Here is a 15,458-nt window from a genome sequence, read left to right as displayed (position 1 = left end):
TAACAAGAGCCCGTGGCCTGGGCTGAGACCGGATGGTTTTGGTTGTAACTGTGAACTTATTATTATTTAAATAAATGAAATAGACAGCATCTCTGGTTTTATTTGAAATCTGTGCTAAACTAAATATTGGGATGAAATCTAGAGCATAGAGGAGTATTAAAAAGTATATTTCATTTGATTGAGGTGGTAAACTTGGCATCGCATAGAGAGTAAATGCAACAAAAACTGGATGCAGACTTTTCAGCTTAATGCTGTGCTGAAAGTGTGTTTCTTGGCAAAGCGATCTGATCACCATCTTGTACCTCTTGTACATAAAAAACAAAACAATGGAAACTATTTAAAAAACTCATCCATTACCACAGAAACTTTTTTTTTCCATAAAGGAAAACAGTGCTCACATTCCATAGATTTAAACATTCACGAAGATACAGCCTCCTAATCTAAAAGTCTAATCTACATTTTCCGAATTCTGTTTCCGCGCCCAGGATTCATTAACATTCAGCTATTCTGCTTTTTCCCTGGATCTCGGTGTCTCTGGGGCGGCACAAGTGTCCGTCTTCATAAACTTCTTCCATGACATCAAAGACATTGTTTGGATGCTTGCTAATTAAAGCAATGTTACAGCAGCAGGGATCTGCGTTTCCTGGAGATAATGGTAATGTAGGTTAAAAGAGGGCTGAGCGTCATCTATAAGTGATGTCTGCGTATGAATTACTCTGCAGCTGGAGACTTTCTGGCGCTGAAAAAATGGAATATGTAAATGCTGACTAATGTAGGATTAATGTTGCACTTTTTAAAATATGGACCCTATAGTTACAGTTGTTTGTTTTTTAATGCTACATAGCTGATTCTGCAGGGTATTTCCCTCTGATCTCCCAGATGAAGGTTAGTTTTAAAGTAACCAACAGCTTAATGTTTTACAGTGTGCGCATGACTCATAATTGTATCCTAATTTAGTAACTTGGTGTTTGGTGACGAAGGGCTACTTTACGTCGCAACACTGACTCAATGACAAACAAGTCATTTGTAAGAAGACAACTGACGCACCTGTATTTTTATTTATGTTCTAACAAATTAATCATTTGATTGGTAAATATAATAATATATTATGTCAGGCATATTCATGCAATGGTATGCAAAATCCTGATCCTACTAAACAGCTACTTCAATAAGTGTACAATTTATGTGTTCAAATATTTAACTATAAAACTTTGGACACCTATTTGAAAGCTGGCAGGTTTCTCACCTTCACCGCCTTCGTAACTATGAATCGATTTTCTGTTCTCATCTCAACAAGAATGGGTAAACTGCTGAGTAAGCACCAATCAGAGGCCGCATTTGTATGATGTCATCATGTAGACTTCTTACAAAGTGTGTCACAGCGTTTTAAAACTACAAAAATACAAAACGCTAAAGAATTTTGATACAAATTAGTAAGCCATTTTCGTCAACCCTATCAATTACAAATGACAGAATCCTGTTATATTAAAATTACTAATTTGAAATACATTAAAAATACTGCCCATCCCTGGGATTTAGCTCCCAAACAAAGTTATTCTTGGGTAGGAATGTTGTGTTAGAGAGCAGATGGTGTCCAGCATGGAACTGGAATCCGGTTGATTATAAGCAGATGATAATGCGGGTTTCATTAAGCCAAAAAACTCAAGACCACGACAGGAGATACATTTCCCAGCAGCCCCTGCATGTCACGTGTCACGAATCACACACGCCTGTTTCTGGTTTCACCTTTCGTGTTGCACTATTTCAGTTCCAGTATTTGTGAAATTTCTGTTGATGCCGTGTCTCTTTGTTCCGTTGTTTGTAAATGTATCTGCTCTGTAAATACTGCCTTAAGCCAGGTGCACACTGTGTGATTTTGGCTACGAATTTTACATTTTGAAAATCCTAAAAGATTCCTATAATCCTAAACTAAAACCTAAAGTGTTTGATCACTTGTTTGACATGATTATTGGCTGTTGTGATCATTTGCGGCCAGTGAGCCGAACCTGGTGATGTAATTAGCGCTTCACACTACCTCAGGGAAAATGTAGAGTATGACGTTTTTTTTATCGAGACACGTCACGAGCAAAATTAGCGCTACAGATTGTTTTTGTTTGTTGCTAGCTACCGTTAGCGAGAACGCGGATCTGAACGTGTCACGGATTGATGAGTCTTTGAGTGTCATATGATATTATGAGATCGTAGATCCTAGAGTGTGACATGGTGAGCATGTTCGTACAGTCTAACCAGCAACAATCATAACAGCGTATTACAAATCTTTATTTGGTTTTTTCCTAACGTGGCACCATAAAGTTCTGTGCTTGCATCGCCACGTCCTCCATTACATGACACAGTGAAGATCAATCTGATTTGCGGTGGTGTCGCTTCAATGTACGGAAGCTCCTCATCTTCTGTGAAAAGCACTACGCATGATTCCTGGTTTAGTTTTCAGTGAAATACACTGAAATAACAAATACACGTATATTTATACAAAATTACTGTTAAAACTATGCACATTCTTAATAAAAGATTATTTTTGTCTCTCCGGATTCGAGCTTTGAACGTGCTTCTAGAATAAAAAGAGTGGTGAGAAAAAGAAATGAGAGGAGAGTAGGAACGTGACACACTTCCTCAGGCAGCAGTGAGTAGTAGTTCGGGGATTTCCACTTCCCCAGGGCTGACTCTAGAACTGAAGCATATGAGAACTATTGATCCGACACAACTGCCGTCTTGCTCAAACACACAGAGAGAGAGAGAGAGAGATAAAGAAATTCTGAAAGAGAAAGAAACGAAAGGAACGACAGATAAAAGCCATCAGGTGGAGCATCAAAGCGATTGTGAAGACCAATGCTGATGCGAATCTGGCGTTCTGCTTCAGTTCAAAAAGCTGTCAGGAACCATGATATTTATTTTTTCCTCCGTGGGCCTTTTTTTTTTAAGACGAAACATGCAACGCTTAAGGTCAAGGACGTGTTTAAACATTAGAAGCAGTAAAAAAATTAAAGGGTTTTCTAAATGTTTTGGAGAAAGAAATCCTCTAGAGAGGCATTTTAACAGCAAGAGAAGCAATCCGATCTCTTCAGTGAGCCGCAGTGAAGCCCACGTAGTTCTCGAATGCTAAATTATGGAGTGCAAAATATCTGATTGCCTTACACAACCCCAACTCACACATAAATTCATATTAGGATTATTATTATAATACAGTGGGGTTCCAAGCAGGTTTTTCGATTAGATGCAAACTGTTATTTATTATAGTGCCATTATAAAAAAAAATTATAAATGCGATCACAAACAACACAGTGTATATTGAAATATTTCAACTGGCATCGGATAATAAGACTATCTGGTTTCCACGTCAGTGAGCACAGCACGTGTGAGCTGAGCACAAGTGATACATTCACATCTATTCAATATTTGATAAGGCCACCCTTTCATAGATAGTCAATCTGTGAGTCATGCAAGATATGAAAATATCAGGACAAAAAACAAGCACAATACAATGTCCATCGAAATCACAGTGGTTAGATTGGCCAAAAAATGATTATACATGCACTGAATAGAACTGTACTCAAAGGCACGAAAGAGGGAACTGACTATACAGGCACTATAGCCTATGATGTTTGAATATTAATACATTTTGGGAAATCTAGCCGATCATACAGCATGCTATAGCAGATAAAATACACAAAAAGGAAAAGTTGTTGAAACGATCGTGCTAAGTGGTAAATGTGCCAGTCTTGTCAGACTCACAATAAAGTGCGTTTGTGTTCATAAATGTGTGAACATAGTTAAAAGTTTCACTTACTATCCCAAAGGTACACTTTCAGCTTAGTTGTTAAGCTCTCTTTTGAGGCAGGGGCACAGCAAACCAGAACATTTTATGTAAGCAGTATAAATAACAGCACTGACTGACTGTGTACTGGAATTAACACTATGGGTAGATCAAGTTTCCCATCATGGTTTCAATTCTAAACCTAGCATGCAAACCTAACTCTGCAGGAAAAGAGACCTGCCAAATGCAATATGGAAAAACAAATAATTAGCATGAACGTAACTCAATTTTATTTGTAAAGCACTTCTAACAATGGACATTGTCCCAAAGCAATTTCACAAAATTACAAATATAAAATGTACATTTATAAATGAGTCCCTTAAGTTTATCCCTAATGAGAACGCCAGTGGTGATAAAGGAAAAACTGATGTTTGTGGAAGAAACCATGAGAGGAACCAGACTCGAAAAGGAACCCATTCTCATCTGGGTGACACAAAATGTCCACTTATTATAGTTCCCTCACTGTTAAGGTCATTAACTGTTCACTGATGGGCACTCGAATGAAAAACTGTTTATGGCAAAATTAAGCCATGTTAACTTCCATGCTCTGTTTCATTTTCTACATACACCGATCAGGTATAACATTATGATCGTAACACTGATTATTTCTCCATCATGGCAAGTCTTATTGAGTGTAACATATTAAGCGTGAGGATTTTAGTGAGTTCAACAAGGCCCACGTTGTGATGTCTAGACAACTGGGTCAGAGCATCTCCAAAACTGCAGCTCTTGTGGGATGTCTACAGTAGTCAGTATCTATCAAAAGTGCTCCAAGGAAGGAACAGTGGTGAACCGGCGACAGGGTCATTGGCGGCCGAGGCTCATTGATGCACGTAGGAAGCGCAGTCTGGCTTGTGCGTTCCGATCCAACAAACAGGGTTCTATAGCTCAAATTGCTGAAGAAGTTAATGCCGCTAATACTCGACTGGTATCAAGCAGGGGGTCGTAATGTTATGCCTGATCGTTGCTTAAATACCAGTTTAAATAAACACAATGATCTGGTTATACAATAAAGTACGACACAGAAGATCATTCCAAACCAGAAAGAACATAAACCCAGTGAACGTTCTTAAAAGGGCCTCTTTGGTTCAATTCGAAAGCCACAAAAAAAGCTGTTAACTCACCGTCTACGTTGTAAACTTTGAGGCCAGCCAGGTGTTTGGCAGCACGCGATTTGGAGGCTGTGAGCAGTGCTGGGTTATGTACAGAGAAATCTCTGTAGTAGTTCTCTAAGATTGCCACAGCTGCTCTCTGGATGCTGGAATGGAAAAAGGACAATAAATAAGGGTTAGATAATGAAAAAGATAAAAAAATAAATAAATCCAAGTCAAGATAAACATGGAGAAGGATGAGCAAACACAATTGAGATTTAGTTTGGATAATACTAACTGGCTATTGTAGTAATGTTAGCCATTCGAGTTGAAGGATTTCTAAAGTGTGCTGTGTAAAGAAAAGAAAAACTCGCGAAAACTAGCAAAACGGTATCCAGTGCATTAGCTTTGTCATTCTTGTAGAATTTCCTGATTAAATCTGTTTTGAAAGGTTTCATAACGTCAGTTTCATTAAGGCTTGTTTCTATTTGGCAGCAGCAAAGAGCTTCTTGTTTTAGTTCTTAATTTACTTTAATTAGAACATCCTTGTCTTAATAAAAAAAACAGGAACACCCTGCCCTCATGGTGTACTGGGGAAGATATGAGTAAAAGGAGACCATGCAATTCTTTACATAATGTGAGCTTGGAGCTATTCTTCTGCCTCACACATCGTTTGCAGTGTGAAGTATTCACCATGTATCTGTTTAAGTGTCAATTCTGAGCCATGGCCCTGCCAGTATCAGGATTGACTCATGCTCCTGCTAAGTACCAGCCTTTAGATGTGCTTCTGTACTAATGTAAGACCAGAGGTGGGAAGTAACAGATTACATTTACTCGAGTTACCATAATTGAGTAGTTTTTGGTTCCACTTTTTAAAGAAGTTTTTTTTACATCTGCAATTTTCCCTTTACTTAAGTATGTTTTGTTTAAAATATTGTACCTAACTACATTTTAAATCATATCCGTTACTGAGTCAAATAAATGAATAAATAAATAATGCAAGGGGAAACTATTGCACTGATTGGTCGATGGGCAGAGAACAGATGTGCTAAATTTACAAGAAAGAAAGATGGAGATGGACAATAAGGACACAATCTGAAATGACGTAAAATCAAAAGTTGTTTAATTTGTGCGCTCGCTGTCTGGATTCTGAATCTTTCATTCGCGAACTCACATTAGACTCAAGGAAACTGTGTTTTTTATTAGATTTTTTTTTATTGCACTTTAATTGTTAAAGGTGTTTCTTCAGTTAAAAACAACACCCCCGCTGTTAAAAAAAAAAAGTAACTCCAAAAAGTAAAACAATTTAAATGAGCTATTTTTTTCCTTTTACTTTAAGACTGGTAACTTTAGTTGTACTTATGTACAATTGTATTGAAGTAACAGTACTTTTACTTGAGTAGCATATTTTATAACTCTTTTCACCTCTGTGTAAGACTCATGCTATTCTCCATGCTAGCTTGTGTCAAGCTCTTGTTTCATTGTCACTAACAACCTGGTACACCTCAATATAAGTTAGAACTCCTGTCCCTTTGTCTGCCTAGAGACCTGCTCCTGTCCAATATCAGCTTTGATTCATGTTCCTGCCCAATTGTCAATCCATGCCATACCTCTGGTCCTGTCTCTGATATTTTGTTTTGTTGTTTCTAATTCTTCATTTCTGGCAGTGCTCTGAATTTCTGCATTTTTAGATGAAACCCTCGTAATCCCGAGATGAAACGTGTTGTTAGACGCACTGTAATACAATTATTTATTCTTTCGCTTCCCGTTTGTTTCCTGTTTTGCACGATTCTGTAGATTAAGAGGACCTTAAGGAATAGGTGGGTGTTTCCGGTTTGTGTAGGACCCTGGGGAGATTATCCGATGCAATGTGCTTGGACAAATACCATGCTGTATTGTAAGGATGGTCAGATCTCTCCATTAGTCAGACCCGAAGAATTGCTATGCAACAAAACAATAAACTTTTTAATCTGAGAAGAGAAAGTTATTTTTCAGTTGCCCCTTCACCCATTCTCTTTCACCCTTCCCCGGGTCATTGAAAGGTGACTTAGAAGTTGAAGTTTTAAATTGTAGTTACTATACTTGCATAATGTAGCTATTATTTTTTTAGGAATTTATGAATTAAAATAAAGATTTCAGGTTTGGGGAAAATTCTATCCTACTGATTTGAGAGATGTCCCGAATAAGATCTTTATCAGGTGTTGGTTTCTAGCGTGGTTGCTAATTGGTTTTTAGTCGCCTAATGTCCCAACAAAGGTTTTGCTAAGCTTTTATTACTTTGAATTTAAGAGTGTTTGTGGTGGTTCGGGTATTATTATTATTATTTTTTATTATTATTTATTTAACTATATGTTTACTATAACTGTTACTTGTTTGCATTCTTTGTTGGAACAGTCTCTGGTACAAGAATTTCCTTCGGGATTAATAGGGTTTTATCTTGTCTTGTCTTGTCTTGTCTTGAAGCATTTGTAGTCAAAACTTCCCACACAGTCTCTTAAACAATTCTTTTATAAACTGCATTGTTAAAATATATATATATTTTTAATGTTGATTATATTGTGTAACCTTTTCTTACTTACTTCTGTTATTTGTTCTAAATGTGACATTTGTTTATTGATTATTTCCTGGCAAATAAATGTAAAATTCTTGAATTAATTCTGTCATTTCCTGAAATCATTTATATCTAGTAGATATGTAGTCTATGTAGTCTGTTTTTTCTGTCTGTTGTTACATACGAATCTATGACCAGGAGAGTAGAAGGCTCATGAACAGATGGAGCAAAGAGCACGACGTCTGCGACCAGCAGATTTCTAGTGGCTAAATCTAGATGTCTAAATATAAATTGCAGTCAGATTAGAGTTATTAGTCAAAAATTGGATTCATGAAATAAATTGCAATTCATTTGAGTAATCTTTTATAGCAGGGAAAAGACTCACATGCAGCATGCCTTTACCCACCCCAGTGGATTCGTTGGGCTATTGGGTGGATCCCTACAGTATTAAACTTTATCTTACTTTATAAACTGAAAGATAAATGCACAAACTGATAATGGTGCATTAGTCACAGACACACTTCCAGGCCACACTGAGGCAGCACACTGTTTGATAATAAGCAGTAAATCAGCTGCTTCCAGTCTTCAGATAATAAGCTGCAATCAGCCTTAAACTTGTTCTGCCAGTAAATCCTGTGTTACGAACTGTTTGTTAAATAACAACTAAAACATCTGACAGCTTAAAGGACAAGTGCTGAAAATAATTATGCAATCCTGAACAACTACAGCTACATCAAATACCACTTAGCTATGGCACAGTCTTGTGTTCAGTATAAAGATAACCGATGGCCTGTTATCAGGATGGCTGGTCTTACACCAGTCAAGTGGACTTGTACTTCTAATGGTAGTGGTAGTTTAGTAGATTCATAGGTTGTGAGTTCAAATCCCTGCCACACCAAGCAGCCTGGGCCCCAGAACAAGGCCCTTATCCCTGTAGCTACGCAGTTCTATAAATGAGATACATGTAGTTTGCTCTGGATAAAGCATCTGCCAAATGCCATACATGTAAATGCAAAGTGTATTAAGGGTTTTTTTACATACTCAGTATATACACTGTGTCTGAACACACAATCCTGTTTGGTGTGCATTTGGGTGTTGATTTTTTCCCTTCTTTTGGTTCATTCATTTGCTCTCATTGATGAAACAAATCTCCTTTGCAGTATTGAACACTGCACTGGTATGCGCTTGTAAATCCATGTGTTCTGCAGCGAGCGTTCACTATTAAGCCACATGCCCCACCCAGCAGCTTGTGTCATGCTTTAAGGGACGCTCATTTAATTCCTAAAAACACGCCATGCGCCTGAAGCATGTGCTTGCTAGTTTTACGAACCCACAGGTACTGTACACATCGGCCCTAGAACGTACAGAGAAACGAAAACTGAGTGACCAAGAGACAAGATAGTTGCTCTGACAACGCTTGAAAAATGTAACCTTTATTGGAAAAACTATTCTTCCTCAATGTATCCAATGAAAGACAAGCAAAAGTTTCATGCTCGGTCAGCAGCACCACAGTTCCTCTGATTAAATATTCATGTTGCTACGAAGAGCAAGACAATCAAACTAAACCTAATTATTATTGAGCTGTGGTGCTGTCGGCTGTATCTACTCGTCTATTGTTCCTCTGTATGTGAGCAGCTTACCTCTGTGCCATGAATTCTGGAGAATAGACAAACGGTGTACTTTTCTGTTATACTTTCTTATTTATCACTGATTAAACAAATAACTAAGAACAATCAGTTTTGATTTAAAAAGAACATGATATCTTTGCATGCCTGGTGCATTAAAAATAGTATTTTAAGGGGAGGGGAAGGATTTATGTCAAGAAGCATGATGATTATTCTGTTGCTAATGGTCCATTTCTCTGGGATGCATATGACTGGGATGCCTCTGTGTGCTTATGTATGTGTGTGGATTTATAAATGAAGGTCTTGGGCCATTTGTGTTTTAAGAGAAAACAAAGCAACAACGCTGTCTTTAACGTCCTCAGACTTACACCCTGTACAATGTCTGTAAAAGCTGCCCATTCACCACCTTCTGATTTGAGTCTTGGATTTTGTATCGCATCAATGTTCAGCTGGTTAACATTTCAGCTTCAGAAAAACAAAACGATATGAACTTAAAAAAGCTACCACATTTTCATCTCCCCAGGGAAATGTTGATCCTGTATAGAAAAAGCACTCACCTGAGCTGACCCAGGTTGTAATTTCGGGTCTCTCCGTCTGTTGAGCGCGTGACACAGAGAGAAAAGCAGGACTGCAGCTGTCTCAGCTCCAGCAGCACTATAGCCAAATAGTGGATGAACAGCAGTGCGTCCACCAGGGATACGGCATACTGCACAATTCCTTGATAATCTTCATCCTGGAAAACCAGGAAGAATTTGAAGATAGTAAAACTCTAAACGCACTACAGATAAACATTTGTCGCATTTGATAATTATGTGATTCTTGGCTGACGGTAATTAAAATTAAAATACGCTCACGACACAGATTCCTGTGCCTGTGACACTGGATTGCAATGGCACACTGTAAATCACCTTGTACAGTAATACTACTGCAACATGTGTCCGATATAAAGCCACCCGTAAACCTCCACATATTAAAATCTGAACATTATGATCCAATTTGGTATAAATTATACTGCAAAATTACTATGAATACACATTATATGACTCGCCAAAATACTGAAAATTATGTGACTTATGTGATGCAAGTGAAATTTATAATGCCAAATGCAATAATGATTAAAATTATTATTTAACAAAATATTGGAAAACACTGCTTAATGACCATTAACAAATAACACTGGTGAATTCAATTGTATTTGCATTTTGCTTTTAACGATAAAGAAACCTTACAGAAATTAGCAGATCATGATTACCATTTATTTCAATTCATAAATAAGTCTCAGTAAGTTTTATAATATATATATATATATATATATTTATTCCAAGTTTATAATTTATATATTACAAGTTTATAATTTATTTTAGTTGATATGGTGCCGAGAAAAAAACTGTATATAAAAAAAATTCATATTGTGAGCTCAATTCCCAATATGGCCATAATCGCTGCCACTTCCTGTCATCCCCTCTGTTTTTTAGAGTCTATTGATATGGATTGGTTTGCGTTTTATGCACTGCTTCAATAATTTCGCCTAAAAGGAGAGATTTCTGACAATTCTGCATAACGAGGAAATGAATGAATGGATGAAGGATGGAAGGAATGAAACACATAAAGTGAATGAATACATCTGATGGTACCATGAATATATATCTTCCATGTTACTTATTTTTTAGAAATATCTTTCGAATTTTAAATATTAAACATAAAAAAGACATTAGACACTAATATACACATCTGTATTTTTTTTATATGTCTAACAAATGTAAACTATTTAATTAAATTTTTCCACTGATTTAATTGCAAATTTGAAATGTTTTTATTTTATTTTATTATTTAAATACATTTGTGCCTATTTAAATAATCAAGATAATAAAAAGTGTATTGTTTTATATTTTAGTTTTTTCTGTATTTTATTTTAACCAAGCAGGCATTTTATTTAAAATCGTTTTAAAATGCAAACTGTTGATGTTCACAAATGGTAATAATAAATGACAATAATAATAATAATACAAAAAAACAAGCAGTTTTATGTTTTGCATTTCCCCCTATCTGTAGTGAAATTAAATCGAGGTACGTATCAAACCCTATGTTAACCCTGTGCTCTTTTCATGGTTTCCAAACAAAAAAAGTCATTTACACTGTGAACATGTTTATATGTGACAATAAAGGACTGCCTTTGTTGTCCATTGTACCCATGAGTGATAAGAATGAACAAATATTCCCTATAGTCACATCTACATATCTTTCTGATCTCTGTGACCTTTCCCCTTCGTCCACTGTATGCAAATAGGAATTTCATTGTTTACACGCCTCACCTGTGTGTCCAAGATGCGCACTCCATAGAACAGCCAGTAAGAGAGCACGAGCAGGAACGCCAGCATGGCCAGAAGGGATCGTAAGACAAAGATGCGGGGCATGGTGGCCTTGGATGGACGGAAAAACAGCGCCCACATGGCTAGCAACAAAATGAGCAGCTTGAATGCTACCGAGATGTAGAGGCCCTCGCAGGCCGTGCCGCACTGACGCAGCTTATCGGGCCACAGCAGTCGCGGCAGGATGAGGAACGCGATCGGCGTCAGGAGCGCCAGCAGACTCAAGATGATAGAAAACGAGACAACTAAATAGCGTTTACAGTCCAGACCCACGCTGTCGTCCAGGTCTTTGCTAATGCGCACGATGTCCTCCTGGGACAGCGAGTGCTCTGAAGTGCCTGTGATTGCAGTGGTCGTTTCACCCCAGTTGTCATCCTGCAAAGAGAGGTATAAAGATAAATGTGGGGAAAAAAAGTTCTCTTTCTATACCCTCGACCTTCATCGTTCAATGCCGCACATTTTTTTTTAATGTTTAAATTAGATTAGATTACATTACATTAGATTAGATTAAACTTTATTGTCATTGTGCTGAGTACAAGTACAGGGACAATAAAACGCAGTTAGCATCTTACCAGAAGTGCAAATAGCAATGTATATAAATACATAAATATACAAATATACAATAAACTTATTATAATAGTGCAAAAGTGCAATATATATTACAAAAATGGGAAGCTAAATATAGAAGGGTATTAAATCAAAGTGACCATAACAGTGCAAAAGTGAAAGAATGTTAAAGTATGTTTAAGTATAAGTACAAACATATAAAATGTACATATTAAATGTAAAAAAACATGTATGTATCTACAAACAAGTTTTTTTTTGTTTGTTTTTTTTTTTTTGCTTGAGGTAGCACTAAAACTCAATATTAGTTTAGGGCTATCAAAATTAACGCGTTAATAATTTGCTAACTCAAATTCATTTTAAAGGCACTTACTTCATTATTGCGTGATTAATTTTTAATTAATTTTAAATCGTTATAGACAACACTCTAAACATACTAGAGCTAAAAACATACTAAAACATTATAGAGACTATAGAGACTTATATCCCTATTCCCCAGACCAAAAATCATGATGCACACATCTTGCAATTAAAACCGTCCGTGTGGAAACATAGCAAAAGTTCAGTTTGGTGTCCTGATGATTTACGTAATAAAAAAAATAAAAAAAAAAGATTTTAAAACATTTACATAAATATTTAGTCTTCATGCTCTATGTTGAGTATGGTTTTCACTGATAAATCACTTTTATCTATGCCCATGCTGATTAGAGTATAAAAACCTGAAAAGTATTAATCTAAAGTACCTTTAGAACAGATTACAATGTATCTGTTGCGATTAATCACGAGTTAACTCTGACAATCGTGCGATTAATTACGATTAAATATTTTAATTGATTGACAGGCCCATTTAAGTTATTTATTAGTTTTATCTTGACACTTCATTATGAAACAAAAAAACAACCTCCAAGACAGATTAGATCCAAGCGGAGTGCCTTCAAATTAGAGATTTTCTAAACAGGACCTGATTAAACTGCAATCAAAACCCAACACTGATGTCTACATAGTAAAACACTCATATTAATACTAGCTTTCAATTCACAGCACAAATTATATCACAGTCTTTTAAGTGATACACAGAAATATGTATTCAGTAAAAAGCTATAGGAGAAAACAGAACACCCCCCCCCCCCACACACACACACACACACACACACACACACACAAATCATGATAATAAAGGACTCTGAAATCAAAATGTAGACAAATGAAAGTGGCAGTCTTTACTAATAATCTACAATTGTGCTGTTTGTTAACTTTCCTTCACAATGATCGCACAATGAACAAAATCATAGAAAATGGCTGGAAAATAGCAGACCTTGAAGTGGTTAGCGCTTCAGGCTAACACTCTAGCTCTGAGGTAAATAATACAACTCAATAGCTTGTTTACAGAGAGAACAATTTCACATGAGCACATAAATTATGTAACGTGTGTGTTTGTGTGTGTGTGTGTGTGTGTGTGTGTGTGTGTGTGTGTGTGTGTAGGCCTGTTTTTAAATCTTGATAAGGACCGAATGTCCCCCAAGGATTAGAAATTCAGACAATTTTTACATGGATATCAATACAATTTCCTCACAAGGACAGTAAAACAAATGTGTGTGTGTGTGTGTATGTGTGTGTGTGTGTTTGTGTGTGTGTTCTAATGTGTGTGCTTTTTTACGCCATTTACTGTACATACAAAAGAAAGGAGGCGTATGTATCCAACTAGCAAACATTCAACACAATTCAGTATGCATTTAACCAGACTGAAGTAGCAGTGAAACAGCATAAGTAGCACAAAAAAATATCTTACAATTTCGCAATGAATCGCTAAATATCGTACCGCAACCCCTGTATTGTGATACGTTTCGTGTCCCCGGATTCTAGCCGATACAAACCCTGAATTTTCGTACAGTAAGCTCCAAATTTAATAGCACCCTTGGTAGAAATATTTTTCAGTAAAATTTTATTCAAAATTTCTAGCATTACCACTAATTGTGAAATACATTTGTTTTAACATGATTTTTCGAGAAAAGGATGACCAAACTATAATTTGTGATTTTTGTTTTAACATGATTTTAGTTTTGTTTTGACCAGATGATTGTTTGATTGAACCAAATTGCAAAACAGAAAACAAGTTTGAAATAAACGGCTATTACGTATTACAGAGCGTAAACTATTACTGGGGTTGAACACCCTGAATAATGGTACCAGGTTTTGACAACATTAAATGACCAGCCTGGGAAGGTCCTGGATTTTAATACGTGTAAACGTATATAATAATTGTATCACCTTGTTTTCACCTTGCAGTTGTATTTTTTTAACATTTATTTAATTATACAGTAAAACTTATTATACAGAGCAAACGGAGATATAAGCGGCCTCGCTCGCAAGATTTCACCCTGTTTCACGAGCAAACTTCGAAGGTAAACCCACGCTGCCAGTTCCCCGTTTTCGGCCGAGGGTCGGATCAGTCGCTTAGTTAATGACGTATCACTCGGTCGCTCTCGTTGTTCAGTGCAGCAAAAACATAACTTTTTATAGTGTTATATTTTTACTAGAAATCTTGAAAAATGTCTCCCAAGAAAATCAGTGATGTTACTTTGAAAACGAAAGTAAATAGAATTACCATGGAAACCAAGAAGGTTACGAGCGTGGTGCGTGTCTGACACTCGCAATCAACCAATAGCACATGGGTAAGTGTTAAATTATGTTTACATTACGGTAATTTGTGGTGTATTTGTTTGTTAAAATAGGCTACAAATACTTTTTAAGTGCAGAAATAAGTGATCCAATAAGGTTTCGGAACGGATTAAATCGATTTTACCGTAATTTTCAGGCTATAAAGCGCACCCTTGTATAAGCCGCACCCACTGAATTTTAGAATTTTTTTTATTTTTAACATAAATAAGCCGCACCTTGTGTATAAGCCGCAGGTCTACACTGAAACTATTGAACTTTACACAGGCTTTACCGAAAGACAGTGTCTGTTACACGGTGTAACAGGTGAAATATGTTGTGGCTCCTTTAAGAGCAGAGCGCCATTTTGGGAACAGCACGTCACTGCATTCTTCCGGTATTACTGCGTGTGTGTGAGACTGAGGATTATGTGCTCATTATTTTCTGATGCTCATTTCTAAGTTTCTTTGACTAACCCGTAACGCTGTTGCCAAGAAAAATAAAAAAGCACGAGTTTTGGAAACCTGTCTGTGCTTATATGATTTCTGTTGCAACTGGAGTTAGTTACTCCCTTCACCCAGACTCAACGCGTTACAACGGCTTGTATCTAAACAGTAGATTACCAAGAAAGTCATTGTTCACTGTCTTTCTCCTTCCTTTTACAACTACTGTATTTCTCTCGGGAGTTTATCTTTTGGCATCGTCGTGCCGGTGGAAGTTTTTCTCCTGATGCCGTGCAGCTCAGAACACAGGTGAGGTGCGTTTTTTCGT

General features: G+C 36.7%; 1 protein-coding gene across 2 annotated transcripts in view; it reads right to left on the bottom strand.

Annotated features, from left to right (window-relative positions):
• The window catches only part of LOC310715726 (vang-like protein 1), a 78,680-nt gene that overhangs the window by 10,184 nt on the left and 53,038 nt on the right, over nt 1-15,458 (bottom strand). For both annotated transcript variants that reach the window (XM_083522388.1, XM_083522387.1), the window contains exons 4-6: nt 11,412-11,843; nt 9,657-9,832; nt 4,957-5,090 (exon numbers count right to left, since the gene is read on the bottom strand). In XM_083522388.1, the coding sequence (XP_083378514.1) occupies nt 4,957-5,090; nt 9,657-9,832; nt 11,412-11,843 (742 nt within the window). The remainder of the gene's footprint in view (nt 1-4,956; nt 5,091-9,656; nt 9,833-11,411; nt 11,844-15,458) is intronic.

This window comes from Silurus aristotelis, assembly GCF_946808225.1.
Source record: "Silurus aristotelis genome assembly, chromosome: 20".
Classification (NCBI taxonomy): Eukaryota; Metazoa; Chordata; class Actinopteri; order Siluriformes; family Siluridae; genus Silurus; species Silurus aristotelis.
This window is presented reverse-complemented; position numbering and strand designations above follow the sequence as displayed.